The sequence below is a fragment of the Clytia hemisphaerica genome, unplaced genomic scaffold (assembly GCF_902728285.1).
Source record: "Clytia hemisphaerica strain Z4C2 unplaced genomic scaffold, Clytia hemisphaerica genome assembly, whole genome shotgun sequence".
Taxonomy (NCBI): Eukaryota; Metazoa; Cnidaria; class Hydrozoa; order Leptothecata; family Clytiidae; genus Clytia; species Clytia hemisphaerica.
In genome coordinates this window covers 149,588-167,306 of record NW_027104421.1, presented here as the reverse complement: position 1 = coordinate 167,306, position 17,719 = coordinate 149,588, and the positions used below count along the sequence as shown (strand labels likewise).

Here is a 17,719-nt window from a genome sequence, read left to right as displayed (position 1 = left end):
TATATTTCGATGGGATTGTCAAGATATTGCTGGATATACATTATAGAGTCAAATTTGATGTAATGAGCTAGAATGATGCAAAGTTGGAAATCTCAATTTTTGTGGCTCTTATCTTTATTTCCTTTTATGAATCGATGTATCTCTTATTAATGATTGGAAAAATGGTATTAACATTCTATTGAGATGTGAAACTGGTTCAAGTTGAAGAATTGATGAGAAAAATGGGCAGTACGAGAAATGTTTCCTTTGGAATACAAACTCTTATATAGAAAATACCTCTGGAACAAGTTATATGGGATTTGTTTACCGAGTGACCACAAAACAAAGTCTTTAATGCTTGGTTCTTACATTCATGAGGTCAGAGGTTTTGTGGATTTTCTGAACTTTTGAAAAGACACTTTTGAATATGTGATTGTTTTCCCTCTGACTAGAGATACTGTGAACGTGTATTTGATAAACATATTGCATCTTGGCTTGGAGTATGTTTCAATGGATTGTTGTAGTGTTGTTATCTTTTATCTTTTAGTGGTCAAATGTAGATAGGTTATTTCAATTTCATTTTTTATCCATTAATTCGTGTTTATTTCATAGAATTTCAGTAGTGTTTATGTGATAGGTTGTCCAAGAAAGCATTGTTTCGAGGTTTCCATGTTTTGTCAAAACGTGTCAAAGCCTGTCAAAGACATTCATAGACATTTTATAAGTAATTTCTTTCCTTGAACTTTATATAATTTAAAAGAAAATACAGGAGCCTTTGTTTTTGGTGCTATTATTACAAAGCTTTGAGAAACCTTTTTTGAACTAAAAATTCTAAATTTATGATCTAAAATTTTCATAGATTTTCTTGTGACATTTCAGACACTTGTATGTTTCAATAAAAAAATAACATCTTTATATATCTACTTATAACATCTTGGTTGGACAACCGTTAAAAAGTGCTCAATACTTCGTAGAGCGAATCATAAATTTTATTTTCGAAAATTCACAAGGTTAAAAATACATTACTTAAAGTTTCATGCTTATTGCAATCATCAGATGTGTAAAAACATTTAAAAAAACTGTCTTATGTACAGATTTGAAGTGTGGAAAAATCGTAAAAAAATCGTAAAAATTATTGAAAGCAATTACGACAAATTAGGCGATAAAAATGATTAAAAGCAATTAAGACAAATTAGGTGATAAAAAACTAAAACTTTAAAAAGATTTAAGTGTCCGCTGGAATGGTTTTTATGTTTTTCAACAAATGTTTATTAACGTGCCTACACGTGGAAATCAATTCGGATCTTTTATTTAAGAGTTTTTGTTTAGAATTGATGATGTGGAACTTTTCAGTTAAGCACAAATTACACGTTTTACCTCTGTTTGCAAATGGTCGAGTATAATCGATTATTTCCCATGATAATATGGGTTGAATGTCTTGTTTTTGGAGACTCAAGATGTGTTTCGCTAATTCAGTCGAATTTGCCTTATCTTCATGTCTGACTGTGAAATTTTGTTGGTTCCAACGTGTTTTAAAGCTGTTTTCGGTAAGCCCAATGTACTTAGCTTTTTCCTCGCTTTCGGATGAAGTAATGGTACATTGATAAATAACTTGTTCTTGTAAGCAGTTACCTTTCAACGGGCAGGAATCTTTGTTGCGACAATTCCACGTTTTGCTCTCTCTATATATCTACTTATAAAAAATTATCCTGTGCTCTTTGTTTTTCAACCCATTTCTTTTTTACCTATAAATAAAATAATAATTGCTACTGCCAAGGGAGATTCAGATAATTTGAGATAACTAGGAGTAATTATAAAAATCTTATATGAAGCCTTCAGCTGAAACAAAATGATAGCTCTTTTCTGAAAAAGGAAGATAATTTTTTGTGCCTTCTATCAGTTCTCATAAGTTTTTTTTGATTTTTCCCATCAAAAGTCACGTGATATTCTTATCTCGATCACACCGCCTCGTTTGGAAATTCCCCTATGCACCCTAAAAGTAATCGAGTTTTAGAAAAACAATAACAAACCGTGTTATGTGGTGGCTGATTGCCCCTTTAAGATTAGCATTCAGTTCGAGAGTGCCTTTTTCAACCGGGACTGCAACGTCGGAATCTAAAATCCAAAATTTACTAACAGGTACTAAAGACAATTTATTTAATCACTAACTACGTACTTTTTGTGAAACTTTTTTAGTTTTTATTGAATATTTATACAGGATTACGCAAACAGTTACAAGTATCTGATATTACCTTTGGTCCTGTTATAAATCTAAAATAATAAATAAATTATAAGTTAAATAAAAGGCATGCTGGCATAGTTTACGAACGTATTGAATTTGGCTATGAAAAAGCACTTGAAAATTAATTATTTGAATGAGGAGTTAAATTCGCTATGAAAGTAGAAATTACGATGTTAGATCTCGTTTTGATTGAGAGGTGTACGTACTTTCCAATGTTGGAAAGGCATGAGTAAATGATAGTAAGGAAAAACACGAGGCATAACACAGTATGAAAAAATAACTGAGGCAAACATAAAATAGAACTAATAGAGAATATATTAAACTAAATATGAAAGGTTATACCCGCAGAAAAACCACGCTGTGATCGATAGATACTTCAAAAGGTTATCTTAAAATTAATGTAAACAAGACTAAGAGTATACATGTATGTGAAGTCTATTAATACAGTATGTCGAGACTGAGAATATTAATACTGAAAAGTGTGACGCAATGTGTAAACTCTGAAAAGGAGAAAGTACCCAAAAACAGTGAAATTATCATATTCAAAATGTTAAAAAAAAAAAAAAATAAGACGGAAACAAATATTAGATAAAATATCCTAAACGCCTCTCTTTACTATCTCTGGTAAAAGATCATTACGTAGTGTTGTGGTGTTGTAAACAAATTGATACAGAATATTAGGGATATAGTTCAATGTAGCAACGATCTAGCCTCACTAGATCCAAAAATAAATTATCCAGAAAAGAGATAGTGTAGTGGCAAGTTAAAGGCTAAGCAGAGGCACTATACTTAAATAAAATTGAAAGTATGAGACTTTATTTTATTTTTAAAAATATTAAAGTCATTTACGGTTCTCAATTCCACTGGTAGCGTATTGTACAACCTTCCTCCCATAAAGAAGAATCCACGTCGGGCAACTTCTAAACGAATTTTGGGCAGACGAATAAAAGCATTTTGGTTTCGTGTATTGACACCGTGGTTATTTTGTTCGAAATGATTAGCCAGCAACACACTTGCTTTACCCAGCATACATTTCTTCACAAGGCAACATGCTTGACGCTTCATGACATTCGATGTCGGCTCGATAATCTGGCGATCTATTTGCCGTTTGTTAATGATCCTTCTAGCCCTGCGATCGATACTGTCAAGGCGGTCGATGCTAGATCTGTTGAGGTTTAGGTTGGTGGATGACCCGTAAAGGATGATAGTTTGTACCATAGCACGAAATATTTGGTAGGCTGCGAATGAAGTTACGTTCGATCGAATTAAAGTCAGTAGCTTTAAACGTGAAGTTGATATCTTAATTGTTTTTTCAAAATGTTCGAATAGTCGAAGCTCTGGGTCGATCAAAATTCCCAGATATTTGTAGCTGGTAGCGTTTGTTAATGGGTGTTTCACCGTAGAGTAAATTCAGTTTGGGAGAATCGTTGCAATTTCTTAGCAGTGGAAAAAACATCCCCTCAGTCTTTCCTTTTTTTTCAGGTTAATGATAAGTTCGTTCTCGGTCATGAAGCGTTGGACGTTGTTGAGTTCGGCGTCGTTAGGATGTCGTTGACTTTTTGGAGCTTTTCGCCGCAGTGTAGATGACTGTGTCGTCTGCAAACATGATCGTTTTGCAATTCTCAAGACAGTCAGGAAAGTCATTGAAAAATATAAGAAATAAAAGTGGGCCAAGAATGCTTCCCTGGGGGACGCCACAGGTGACCGGTTGCGGTTGGGACATGGCTTTATCATACGAAACAAATTGTTGGCGATTGAAAGGTAGTCTTGAACCAGTTCAGCTCAGTCGTCCTGATCCCGTAGGCCGGTAGTTTTTTCAGTAGCGAAACGTGGCTGATTGTGTCGAACGCCTTGGATAAATCGAGGAACAGGGCTACCGGTTGCGGTTGGGACATGGCTTTATCATACGAAACAAATTGTTGGCGATTGAAAAGGTAGTCTTGAAACCAGTTCAGCTCAGTCGTCCTGATCCCGTAGGCCGGTAGTTTTTTCAGTAGCGAACCGTGGCTAATTGTGTCGAACGCCTTGGATAAATCGAGGAACAGGGCGCCAGCAACATTTCCTTTGTCTACTTGCTTTCGAATATGAATATGTCGATGAAGAGGTTAGCAGCCATTTCCGTGGAGGAGTGCTTTCTATAACCGAATTGGAAATCAGTGAGTAGATTATTCTCTTCCAGGTATTCAGTAAGCTGCATCTGGACAATTTTCTCTGCTATTTTCGAAATGACTGGTAGTATCGAGATTGGACGATAATTTTCGACAGACGATATTTTTCCGGATTTGAATAAGGGTGTCACTTTGGCTTCCTTCCACTCGGTCGGAAATGCGTCAACGACAGAAAAAGTCTGACAAATTTACCGACTCACCGACTCAATTCTACTCAATTTTCGAGAGTCGGTCGGGCGACGCGAAACAAATATATTTGTGATTACCGCCTAACAACACTCATTAAAAAATTACGTTTGTGTCTTTTTACCGTTCTTTGCCAGTCAATAAATACCTTTAGCCAAATTAGTAACATTTTTCTTACTTTTACCAGGATTTCTAATTAGGAAGAAATATTTAAACGTTTAATATCTCTGAAACGAGCTACATTCGCAAATTCCAAGTATGACCAAGGCGCTGTCGACATTCGACTTTTGAAGGGGGGAGGGGATCGACCATGTGCCGTTAAGGGAAGGTCGAAAATCTCTTTAGGGGTCAACTCACCACATATCAATTCTTTTCACCAGAAAATATCGATTTTTGAGACGTTTATTCCATACAAATGTTACTTTCCATATTTTTTTTCCTCCTTTTTATCAACTAAGATCTGCTAAAGTCGCATACCTAAAGTATTCACTTCGCTATTTTTTAGAATAATTTTAACCAAAACAAACGACCCGATGTTTATGTCTCGTGTTCCTTTTGTTTAGACGGTCCGCGCGGCCCTTGAATTTCGCAGACGGTCGGTCTTTTTTCTTTGAAATGCCGCTATTCTTTTGAGTATGATTACGGAGATAATTAATTCGCCCAACTTTCGGAAAAAAGTTTAGAAAATATCTCTGTTATTTTTAAAATGTAAACTGAGCGAAGCCGTAGCGATATTAAGGATGGCTGACGAAACAACGATGAAAGTGAAGGAGAAAATTTAGAGTTTCATCGATTTTTGACAATTTTTTAACTTTAGAGAATTTGATGGCCGTTAACGTAGAGGGGGGGAGGGGGTCAGAACCATAACGGCCAAATGCCGTTAAAAAATTTGAAAGTCGAATGTCGACGGCCCNCCAATAGATTCGGTATACCAAATATGATAACTGTGCAAAAAATTGAAAAATTTCATTCGCGGATGGTGGAATTATTAACGCCCCAAAAAAATAATTCCAAATTAGGAATTAAACGACAAAAACGAACTGCCGTTTTTTAAAGTGAGTTTCCCGCGTTTTATAAATAAGATGTCAATTTTATACTGGGAGAAGTGACGTTTTTCTAGGAATTATAGCTCGGTCCCCCGAGCAGGTCAAGAGCTCAATCTTTCTTTCCCACCTAAATGAAATGGTAAGAATCTTATGAAATACTTTTTAACGTGCGATTTTTTCTATTTTTGGACAAAATCTAGGTATTTGCTTCATATTCCTAATTAGGAATTTTTTTCTTCCTAATTAGGAATACTAGTAAAAGTAAGAAAAATATTCATAATTTGGCTAAAGGTATTTACTGTTTGCCTAGAAGATATAGCAAACACAGTAAGTATAAGCACACTGTGCCTTTGATTGGCTGTAAAAAAATTCTGCATCGGCAGAATTTTCTCAAACTTTCAACAATGATAAAACAAACTTGTTAAATCAAAATTATTAACCAGACAGTACCGTGAAGTCGGTTAACTTGCATCAGTGGAGGCTAACATGCATAGCCCTCAAATGACTGACCAATCAAAGCAGCAAAATTTCAAAACAAATGAACTACGCAGCTTCGCTCGCAGCTCTACTCTACCATTTTTGTTTTGATTTAACTTTGTATTTTACGGACCAGACAGGTCATTCATTTGAGGGCTATGCATGTCAGCCTCCACTGATGGTTTTGATTTGTCAGAGAAAACGAAAGTGGTTTTCGCGCATGAATCGCATGTTTTAATTGGCCGAAATAAACTTGGTTTCAGATTATTTTGACGCGCTGCTACTGGAAACATATTTGATAAAATTGAAGGCTGGAAGGTACTCAATATAATCGAAGGTACTCAATATAATCGAAGGTACTCGATTTAATCGAAGGTATTCAATATGATCGAAGGTAATCGAAAAGTAATCGAAAAGTACTTGGAAATGATTGAACAAATCGAAAATGGTAGAAGAAAATGCCATAATCTGGAGTCGAGTGAGTATTCGTTCACCAATAAAATCAATAGGTGAATTATTATTGATCATTATTGATTACTTCAATCACAATTAAACGTTCGATTAATACCGTCTGGTATTAAAACCAGCTCATTTTTTATCTTTTTGTCTTAGCAACTCCAGAAGATTTTTCAAATTTTTAAATTTTTTTCTTCAAAACCTATCCTATCTTGTAGAGCTTTGAAAAGAAGGCAATCTATACTTTCCCAACCTCAACCTCAAACCCAACCTCAACCCTGACCCTTAAAAAAGGCCAACCCTCAACCCTTAAAAGGCCGACCCTCAACCATTGAAAAAAAGCTGACCCTTGACCGAACTATACAATAAAAGGCCGACCCTGAGTGAAAAAATGATTTAGCAACTTTTATAAAAAATTTTTTGGATGAATATTCCATAAACTGATCATTAGAAGACTCAAAGAATACTTTAAGAATAGTCGTCAGTGGGCAGTCTATGCTTAAACTCCTATATCAAGATTACGGGATTTGGAGTGCAGGCCGATTTTACTTTCATTTTCAGTGGTTTCAATTTCAATTTCAAGCCAGCATCTTAGCAACTGGGTGCTCGCCCATAGTTACAGGGGTTTGTGCAAAAAACCAAACATAGAAAGTTTTCCAAATCCCATATTCAATTGAATCAGGATAAAATGAAACTTTTCCATGTTTCACCAGCACCAATTCTGCACAAATGAAAATATTTAAAGTTCTACTTTTATTCAATGATTTTCTACGGCACTTTGTTGACAATCTAACTCTTGCATCAAATTCCTGCTTTCTTCATTAAATTGAAGATGATAAAAAACCCAAGCCTTAGGATCACAGATTGAAACCAATATATGAAGGGTGGGATTTTACAGCCGCCCATTGTGCAAGGCACTGAGAGGCCACAGGTGCCAAAAAGAAGAGCTGTGTGAAATCCTACAATCTCATTGGTAGAAATTTGATAAATGCTGAAAGTAGGAAAGAAGAATTTTGTGCAGTCTTGAGACAAAAAGCTCATTTTCTTTCAAAAAAGCAGTACATAATACGTCGTAGTTTTAACTTGTGTGTTTGAAATTACATTTTTCATACATAATTGAGTGAGAAAATTAGCACTACATTTCGATAAAACCCCCTTCCAAAAAGGGATTTGACATTTGAATCGAAGAAGCCCCTACAGTGACTTTCTAACGAAAATAATTCTGACGTCAATTATTCAAAATATATTGTGACGTTGCTGCAAATTATAATTCAAGAATGCGTGTCACTTTCTCTTTTTCTATTTGAAGTATGAAATCATCCACTAAACAATGTACTTCCGTAGGTGATGAAAAACTAATTCAAATTCAAATGTACCATCTTTATCATTTTATGGGCTTTTTATGCGCAAGCTGAACCGGCGTTTGCAACGATAGGAACCGTCTGGTATAATCTATTTGCTTTTTAGTTTTGCCATCTAGTAAGGTCCAAGTAGCTAGTCTGCATTTTTTGTGATTGAATACTGAATGCGATTCAGATATTCCAAGAAGATCAATATCAGATCGTTTCATTTCAAAAAGAAGGTTTGTCAACTTGATAGGAGTCTAATTTACACTCATCATTCAGTCCTTGCATTCCATTTGAGAAATGGTAAGACAGGAACTTTCTCGAGGTAGACTGTTGTCATCATTTTATATTCACTAGATCGGTTTGTGAGGACTGCTAAAGGATCTGATCTATCCTTGTTAGTTCTAAGTATTCCTTCGCCGGTATCATATTTTGTCTGAGCTCCACGTGATTAGTTTGAGGAATTGGACTTGGTATTGCTAAAGGATCCAATCATCTGCTAAATTGAAGTAGGACTGTTTTTTCTCATTGGAACTAAACATTCCATCTTGTATTTTCAGCCACGTTCAACAAATTTCCCAACGGTTGGATTTGCAAATACAACAAGCAAATAATTGGAAAGAATGGTTTGATCTTGAGAATCTACAGCTTAGGCAGAGGTATGTAAAATGCTTCCTATATTATTTTAAGGTTCAAATTGAGAAAAGTAATATATACTCTAGGGGCTGAGTTAGGTCCTGATGCGCATCGGCGTATAGTCATTTTTTCTTTTGATCATGAAAGTATAGTCCTTGAAGAGTCAGAAAACGTGTGTGGCGTTATTTGGATCAGACACAAATTTCCATAATGGCGGATTTTAGATTTTCAACCCTTTTTAGCTCTCTTGCTTGAAAAAACTTTTTAAACTTTAAACATAGACATATTATATACCAATCGATCACAAATTTTATGCTGATTAAGAAATATGTCAGAACTATGGTCTGAAAATTTCGTTAACTGGAGATATGAAGCACTTTCGATTTTGATTTTTTGAAATGACTACTTTTAGTTCCAAATTTGCGTGGCTGTAACATTTGATTGGGCTACTTGATTTACATGAAATTTCCGGAGGGTCTTGCCTACCATTCAAATAATAAAATTCAGGGAAAATTTATTTTTCTACATGAATTTTGAAATCCATAATGGCGGATTCAAAACTTTCTTTCGTCACATGGGCTCTTAGGCTCTGCTAGCTTAAGAAAAATATTTTTTGAGCTTTAAACCCTGCATATTATATACCAATCGATCAGAAGTTTTATGCTGATTAAGAAAAAGGTCAGAACCATGGTCTGAAAATTTTGCTATCTTGAGCTATGAAGTACTTTCGTTTTCAAAACTTAGAAAACGTAAGTACTTCGTATCTCTTGATAAAGAAATTTTTAGACCATTGTCTAAAGAGGGCTTAAAAGGGTTGAAAATCTAAAATCCGCCATTATGGAAATTTGTGCCTGATCCAAATGACGCCACACATGTTTTCTGACTCTTCAAGGACTATACTTTCATGATCAAAAGAAAAAATGACTATACGCCGATGTGCATACGAGACCTAACTCAGCCCCTAGAGTAAATAAATCTGTGCTTCTGAGATCTATATTTTTGGTGAAAGAAATAGTTAATTAAAAACGAAATAAATTTAAATAGACCTTGTTGATTATCAAAGAACAACTCAATAATTTTCTTATCCATTAGATCCTTCATTTGAAATACTCCATTCCAATTAAAGGGGTAATATCTGATGATTTGAGATGTTTGGCATTTTGTATTCCTTCTATTGTCCTGAGCAAATAATTAAATTATCAAGTTTGGAAATTGGTTATGCAAAAATACTTCAATGTTTTATTCAGGACCAAAGAAGGTTTCTGCAGGCCAAATATCTCAAACCGTTAACTATCCCTTTCATTTTTCTTTTAGGGTACGAGATGTTTGTGAACACATTTTACTATCAGGGGAATGTGATATTGCTAGAAAAACTGAAGAATATTTATGGAGGAAAGCATTCTACGACATCATTCACAAACTCAAAATGGATAAAAAGGTTTCATTTCAATTTTTTTCCTGAAAGTCTGTTAGCACGAGTAACTGTTTGAGCTCAATGTTTTATTTTCTCATGTATTTCCAGCTTCACTTGAGCTGTATTCTGAGAATGGGCTGTTTTCCATCCATCCTTAAACTTAAATGTAAACACCAGATCCGATCAAAGGATTTGCTTGAAAATGTAAGGATACACCCTGGTAAAAAACAAAACTTCCACACAAAAAAAAGAATTGAGAAGTTTATTGGGCTATCTAAAATTAGTACTTTACCCCTTGAAAATTAACTAAACAGAAAATAAATTACAATTGACCATTGCTCTAAAAAAACTTCCTTGAAGCTGCTTGAAGATCTGAAAAGTTCACTTTCCGAAAAATGAATCCTTAGTAATGCAACATTTATTAACACATGTAATGAATGTTATATCCATTTTCAGGGATTGGCAACAGACAGCATGCTTCTTTCAGTTTACACCTCTCACCTTCAAGGTGCGCTCGGCTTCTACCACAATCTCTTAGTACGTCTTCGTAACAGATATTGCATTGCGTTACAAGGTGTGATTGATTGGATTGGAATACCACCAGATTCAGGTAAAAAAGAAACCGTCATTTTTCTAATAGCTATCCTTGAACTCCCCAACAGTACTGTCTGAATGAAAGAAACATTTATTAACAAGCTGTTTATGTATAACGATATTTTTAACATTAAACCTTAAAGTAATTCAAAGTAATTTCTCAGTATGCGGCAGAAGGAAGAAGGGAAAAGAAGGAAAAAGGGGGACATTTTCATACAAATTCTGTCCTGATTCGCAAGACACAAATTTTTAAACTGTGCAAGGTTAAACTTCCTTAAGATTTTTAATATTCCTTTTTCATTTCATTTCTAGATATCCATCAAAAGGTCACCAAAGATCAAATGGAATGGGCCTTCAAAGCTTGCCAGCGGTGTCTCATTTATCTCGGTGATATTGGTAAGTATTTGTAACATTTCTTCTTGTGGGAGTGAATAATCAATTGTAAATAGCGCATTGGGGTATGCACTTTTTTATCTATAACCATACTGCTTTGGGATTTAAAAGGGAAGACCCATAGAATCTTAAACATGAATGCCCAGCTTTAGTTCCAAAATTATTCCATGCTTGGATAAGAAAAGTAATGTCCTTCTGGATATTTTGTAGAACTTTGAACTTAGAAAAGATTTGAACTTTTCCTTCTGACCTTTAGATGGAAATCTGTCCATTTTTTATATGTGCACAATTTCCATTTTTCTAACAAAATGATTATGGTCAAATGACTCTTCAGATTTTTAACGATTTATATAAAACCTGGTTGCAACCATCATAATGATCTAAAAGAAATTTTGTTTTAGCGCGTTACCAGTTGGATGTTTCCTCTGAACCAAATCCTCGACACGCTGAACGCTACTATCATCTCGCTATTCTATTGAACCCTGCAGTTGGGATGCCACATAATCAGATTGGAACTTTGAAACAAAGTCAATCAGAGTTGTGTGAGTCATGTTACCACTATATGAGATGGTAAGGGAATGATTTTGTCAACATTTTTCCATTTTCATTTGCCTTATGATTTATTGATTTATAGATTTCAGTACTTGTGTTTTTAAGAAAGATAATATTGTCATAGATAGAGGTTAAGATTGCCTATACAGGAATCCTTTTATAAATCAACTGCTTCAATAAACAAGAGATTCCGGCAAGTTTTTTTCTATATTTATTGCATGTCTAGAAAACTAATTTGTTATGGAATGCAGGAAAAAGTATTGGGTCCAAGTGTCAAAACTTTGGATCAAACCAGATCAAACCAATAGAAAAGACTAACCTAGGCTGCAGTAATCGCTGTTTAATAAGTCAGTTTAAACCTCGATATGGATGGCCAGCCTGGTCTGCTCCTTATTTATTAACTTATTTATCTAACTTTCAAGTATTGTAAATTTCTAGTCTAGCATAATAATGCAGGCAAATAAAATATCTTTGAATTGAATTGAATTGGAATGTTGGTATATAAGCTGAGAGTTACCATCAAACTGATTTTTTCTTTCTCCTATCAGCTTGATGGCTCCATCACCTTTTGAAGGTGCTGAAGAAAATGTGAAAAGAGTGTTGGAGAAACACAATGTGGTGATGACTGAACTGCAAGCAACATGCCTTAAAAATAACACACTGTAAGTATCATTCATTGTGGAATCTGTCGGAGTCCGAAATGAAATCATTTCAGATCAGATTTTCCATTAGAACGAATGGAAACCCTATTATTTATATGATATTTTTTGCATGATATGTTCAATTATAAGCCTTTGGAGTTAAGAAGAACTCATGTGTGATTCTCCTGTCTGGAAATTTTTACCAATACTCACAGCACGCAGAAATGCCTATTGCTAAGGAGTTTATAAAGGCATTGATATTCATTTACCTACTACATTCTGTAATCTATTATTAAAAGAACCCAAGGTCATTTTTATTTGAATTATTTTTTATAGAATCGACACAAAGACACAATTCACTGCTGCGTTTTTATCTCTACAAGAAGTCTTGTTTGGTTTAAGGAAGTAAGATTAATTTTTGCTATTTCTGTATATTTTCAATTGAGGCATTTTAAATAAAGCCTAGAAGCTTGCATATTAAAGTGTGGTAGTCATCACTCTTGAATCCGATCTTGTAGGTCTGAGATCAATTCCCACTGCAGTACTTTTACGGTTAACTTGGCAAATGAACAATGGACAATGAACTCAACTCACTGGCTCCACACCTTCTCTTTGAAGTTAAACCATACCATGTTAGGGGAATGGGGTACAAAATCTGATACAAGAATGTGTGCAATATGCCAGACATTGTGGTGTGTGGTGGTACTGACGCTCCCAACAAGTTGTGTCTGGATACCGCTATGAATTTATTTTTTTGAAAAAAGTTGAATTTCTACTTTGTAAGGAGTAGGACCCATTACCCAATGGGAAAGGCCAATATCAGGATCTTATCCTATTTAAGAATATTCAATACAATTTAAAAGGTTGATTTTTCTGAGAGGCTATTATTCATTAGACTTAGAACTGAAAAAAGGGAAATGTCAAAAATACCTGGGACTGCGCAGCTACTCTTTTTCCCTTTATCAGAGCAAAATTCTATCTTTCTTTTAGAATAACAAACGAGGAGCTAGGGCAGTGGTGCCAGTCTGTCATTTCATTATTTTCATTGATTCTGAATGAGAAACTTCAAATATCACATTCACCAACGCCGCCCATCACCAATGGCGTTGGCGGTGGACATCAATACCGCCAGCACCAAGAACATGAGAGTTTGCACGTCGTCCAGGAAGATTCCATTTCTTCAGGAATGCTTTTGAAAATGATGGGTATGACAATACTGGATATTGTCAAGCTCAAAAAGAAAGGTAAAGAAAACAAGTTTTCCCATCAAATGTTATTTTTTTACTACCACAAAGATAAAAATTTCAATGAGAAACGAATCACTAGATTTTTTTTTCTCTGAAAATTAGTAAGCCATTAAATGAAAGCCAATTTTAAGGTAAATTTAACAACGCTTTTAGCACAATGTCTTTTTCATTGTATCAACACAAAGGGTTTTTGTCATAAATAGCATATGTATTCGACTATCATTTAATATTTTAGGATCAGATATTGGTTCTGCTGCAGTGGCCTTTGCCAGTACCTTACTGTCTGAGTTACTCAGTTTCATCAGCAACTACATGAAGCAGGCCTATCCAGCATTAGATTCAGAAAAAGGGAAAGACCAATTCTCCAAGATGCGCAATAGAATCATCATGAGTCAACGTAAGAGAAGAAGACGTAGAAAGTTCAGCTCGCAAAGTTCTGATCATTCCAACAGTGATGATGAACATCTCATCTTTAAACAGGATGAAGATTTATCTGACCTCAGTGAAGGTAGGTCCTGGTTTTACACTGTTAAGACACTGTTTACACTGTTTCCAATTCAGAAAGATACCTGTTTTAGTGAAGTATTGTTCATATTGGTTTCGGAACGTTTCGGAGCAAGAAAACGGAGCAGTTCCGTTCCGATGAAAAAAATTGGGGCGAAACCCTTTCGATCTGTTTTGCTTTGTAACGTCTTCTTTTTTGACGTTTCGAATTTTGACGCTCACACTTGTTTCGGAACCGTTTCGGAACGGAACCGTAACGTATGAACATGGTCTATATCTTCAACCCATTTATCAAATTTTCTCTCCACTTTATGTTCGAACAGGTGAACTGGACCAGGACTTCTCAGACACTTTGAGCGAGGATAGTGATTCAGTGATCGAAGAAACATCAGATGCCGAAAACGACCTGGAAGTAGAGCGTATTGTTCTTGAGAGAGGCGCGCGGCCGCCTATCAATGGCAAGATATCTAAAAGCGAAAGAGAGAACCTATCAAGTTTATCAAAAGCCGGTCTTTTGTTGAATAAGCAGTTGAAAAAAGAGAATAACAAAATGCACTTGAATTCACTTTCCAACGGCATTGTACACGATTTCACACTTGAGCATGTGGACTTCATAAACCAAGCAGCCTGCTTGTTAGAAGACTTTGAGAAGATAAATAATGAAGCATTTTTACCTGTTGTCAAAGTTTTATTTGATTGGCTTCGTATTAACCCTGACATCTTGAAAACCAGTGGCAAGGTAGGTGTCATATAGAATTTTCAAGAACCTACTATTATGAAAACATTCGATTTTGATGAAGAGGCGATTTTTTTTTCTAATCGAATTCTATCTTCCATAACGGCGGATTTTGTGTAACTCAGCAAACACTGAAAATATCTACCTATACCTTTATCATTTCAAGTCCGGAACTAATTGATTTAATTTCACCTATATCTTTTTTCGACACTCTCAGGCTGCACCTGTCCTTTGGCAGAGAATAGCAGACGTTTTGAATATTTTGCCATCACAAAAAGTTGTACATACTACAGGTTTACTACACTTACTACCTACGTTTTTTTTAATAAGCAAGTGTCTACCCTCTATAGATAAACTCGATACTTACTACTCCAGTAGCGTAGATAAGAGGGGTGCAAAATCTTTGTAGAAAAGCGGATTTTTAGGACACGACAATTATCTTTTTATATTATATATAGATAATTACAGTGCCTTCCTCCGCAAATTTTGCGCCTCTCTTGTCTACGCTACTGTACTCCATGGGTTTTCCTTCATCTCTATCATTGAGTCTGGGTACTTTAAGTATTAGCCCTGTTTCTGGATCTTTCGATCTTTGCTCTGATTTATAACATATCACCTATCGAGATAAAGTACTTTTGTAAAAGACGTAACATGCCTTTAATGTTCGGTTATTGAAAAATTGATCTTTTTTGTAATTCGTGTCTTTTATACCTTCGGCTATCAAAGAATACCTCCTTGGACGTTTCCTGAGATTGTTATAATCTTGGAAAATCTATAATGCCCTTTTAAAAGCGCTTCTCAACTTTTTTCGTCTCAGTCATGTACTTCAGTCAGCGCAGACGCCTTCCACTCTGGCTCCGTGGTGACCTTGAAGACGGCGTTGAGAAGCCACAGAAGCGTGCTCTACCTGAAGACATCACATTCTATGGTGCCCCTGGTTTTGAAGATCTTCACAAAAGTCTAGACATCAAATGGTTCCGTGGTCTCACCAACTCTGAGCTGTACCAATTCGCTTTGAGGGTCACCTACTTGAGAAACTTCGGGCATTTCATCAGTAACAATACTGACGTGCCTTGTTTCTCTTGGGATGAGAAGACAGACAGGTTTATGGTGGATACAGAACAGTTGCCACAACCTCCTGCGGTCACTACTAACCACCAACATATGAACGGACATGCTGATCACACACATTCGAATGGCAACTCCATAACCACCACTCCTGCGGCACCACCACATCCTCGTAAAACCTTGGAACAGAGAAACGAAATGATGAAAGCACTTGCTAAACAAAAACTCAAGGTTTAAATTTATCTCCTGAAATATTTTACACATTTTCCAATGATTTTTAGAGGATATCTGTTGTTAACGATTCTAAGATTTGGGAAGAATCTTGATTTTGATGAGACATGATTTTCTTTGTGCTTCATTCAGTTGAAATGTCAATTTTCGGTACTGTCTCCAACGATACTCTTTTTTTTTTCAGAAAAAGTCAATACAGCTCCTTTCTACAATGCTTTTTAAATGTGTTTTACCTCCTAAATGGAATAATTTTCTCAAACTTAAAGCTGGACATTAAAGTACTGACGAAATTTGTAAACAAACCGTATGCAGTGGGATACAAAATCAAAACAAATGTCACATGTCATAATAAAAAATCAAAGCAAATATCGCTGATTTTGATTGTTTCGATTGTTTTACAAGTTTGTTTTGGACACATGATTTTAATTGTTCTCTTTAATGACACGTGGTTCGCGCAATGTTTACATTTGTTGACTTTTATGTCCCTTTAAGTGAATTCGCAAGCCTTTTGTGACTAATTTAAGAAAAGAACCTTCTTTGTATTTTGTTCATAAAGAGACTCTTTTACTTTACCAGACGATTAAAACACTCCTGTGTCACAGAACCGGTGGAACCCCCTCCCCAACTGGAAAATTTGGCCAAAATTGCGTCCCCTGTGGACAAAAATACTCACAATTTCAGTTCCATGGAGGCTATGAAACAGGCGTGTATTCATGAACTATTCTCTCTATATTTTTCAGCACGAAGTGAGTGAGATGCAGATGAAATTGAAAACCGAAGAACATTCAGTGTATCTCGTTCTCGACACTCCAGCTCTATGTCGTCATCTCTCCTTACTCAGAACGTTGGTCAAAAGCTCCAATTTCGTTGTCATTGTCCCTATTCAAGGTTTGTGTTATTGCTAGTGTCTTGTGATGTTCGAAGTCATACCTTCCTCAGCGTATGATTCATACATGCACCACTGCAATGACTTCACGAAATTATGCAACTTTTCTGTTTCTTGTTCCACCCAATACGTCACTTTTTCTATTGTTTAAGTAACGTATTGGGTGGAAAACTTCTCAGAAACTCTCCAGTGGTGCATATGAATAAATATTCATGATAAGCACCAATGTAATGTCTTCCACAGACCCAACAGCTGATTGGTGGAATAGGAATTTTATTATCAGGGTTCTTGTTCTCGGTGGGTCCATGATTCTTGAGTTGTATTTGCTAGTTTATAGTACTGAGTTATGTGTTGTGATGTCAATCTGTGAGTTATCTCAAATAAAAACTCATCACCTTAAATTAGCACGAGTTGATAACTCGTGAAACTATTCTGAGGAATAACAGCACGAGTTATTAACTTGCAAACTTATTCTGAAGAACAATTCTACGAGTTGATAACTCATGATTTGATTTCTCAAGATAATTTCTCAAGAGTTATCTCATTAAAACAACTCTCTGAATGACGTCACAACGCATAACTCATGGATATAACTCACAAATATAACTCACGAGTTACGGATCCCTTGTTCTCAGCTTGTGTTCGTTCTCTTCATGGGCCATTCCATTTTATATCCATACAGGGGGTGGACGAACATTTCCAGATAGTAATCCAAGAAAAAATTCCAGGGTGTGTTTTTTTTCCAAGGGGGTAAAAAGTTATTGTAAAATTTCCATGGGGTGAAAGACTGATTTCACTTTAAGGTATGAAAAGTATTTTTGCAAGGGTATTTTGGCTCCAGAGGTATTCACACCTTTTCAATATTTTTTTTTTGACTTTGACTTGAAGAGGTTCGCCCACCCCCCTGTATGGTTTTT

The 17,719-nt window shown here is 35.6% G+C and overlaps 2 protein-coding genes across 2 annotated transcripts in view; both read left to right on the top strand.

The window, feature by feature from the left end:
* Nucleotides 1–17,719, top strand: part of LOC136820351 (NADH-quinone oxidoreductase subunit B-like) — a 201,439-nt gene that overhangs the window by 68,011 nt on the left and 115,709 nt on the right. The gene's annotated exons all lie outside the window — the stretch shown is intronic.
* LOC136820369 (nonsense-mediated mRNA decay factor SMG5-like) overlaps nucleotides 3,898–17,719 on the top strand; it is a 31,205-nt gene continuing 17,383 nt past the window's right edge. Inside the window, exons 1-14 of the mRNA XM_067076555.1 lie at nucleotides 3,898–4,028; nucleotides 8,461–8,559; nucleotides 9,851–9,974; nucleotides 10,407–10,560; nucleotides 10,857–10,940; nucleotides 11,339–11,507; nucleotides 12,038–12,151; nucleotides 12,467–12,535; nucleotides 13,121–13,374; nucleotides 13,613–13,885; nucleotides 14,205–14,620; nucleotides 14,835–14,910; nucleotides 15,435–15,916; nucleotides 16,657–16,804. Coding sequence (XP_066932656.1) covers nucleotides 3,898–4,028; nucleotides 8,461–8,559; nucleotides 9,851–9,974; nucleotides 10,407–10,560; nucleotides 10,857–10,940; nucleotides 11,339–11,507; nucleotides 12,038–12,151; nucleotides 12,467–12,535; nucleotides 13,121–13,374; nucleotides 13,613–13,885; nucleotides 14,205–14,620; nucleotides 14,835–14,910; nucleotides 15,435–15,916; nucleotides 16,657–16,804 — 2,593 coding nt within the window. The remainder of the gene's footprint in view (nucleotides 4,029–8,460; nucleotides 8,560–9,850; nucleotides 9,975–10,406; nucleotides 10,561–10,856; nucleotides 10,941–11,338; nucleotides 11,508–12,037; nucleotides 12,152–12,466; nucleotides 12,536–13,120; nucleotides 13,375–13,612; nucleotides 13,886–14,204; nucleotides 14,621–14,834; nucleotides 14,911–15,434; nucleotides 15,917–16,656; nucleotides 16,805–17,719) is intronic.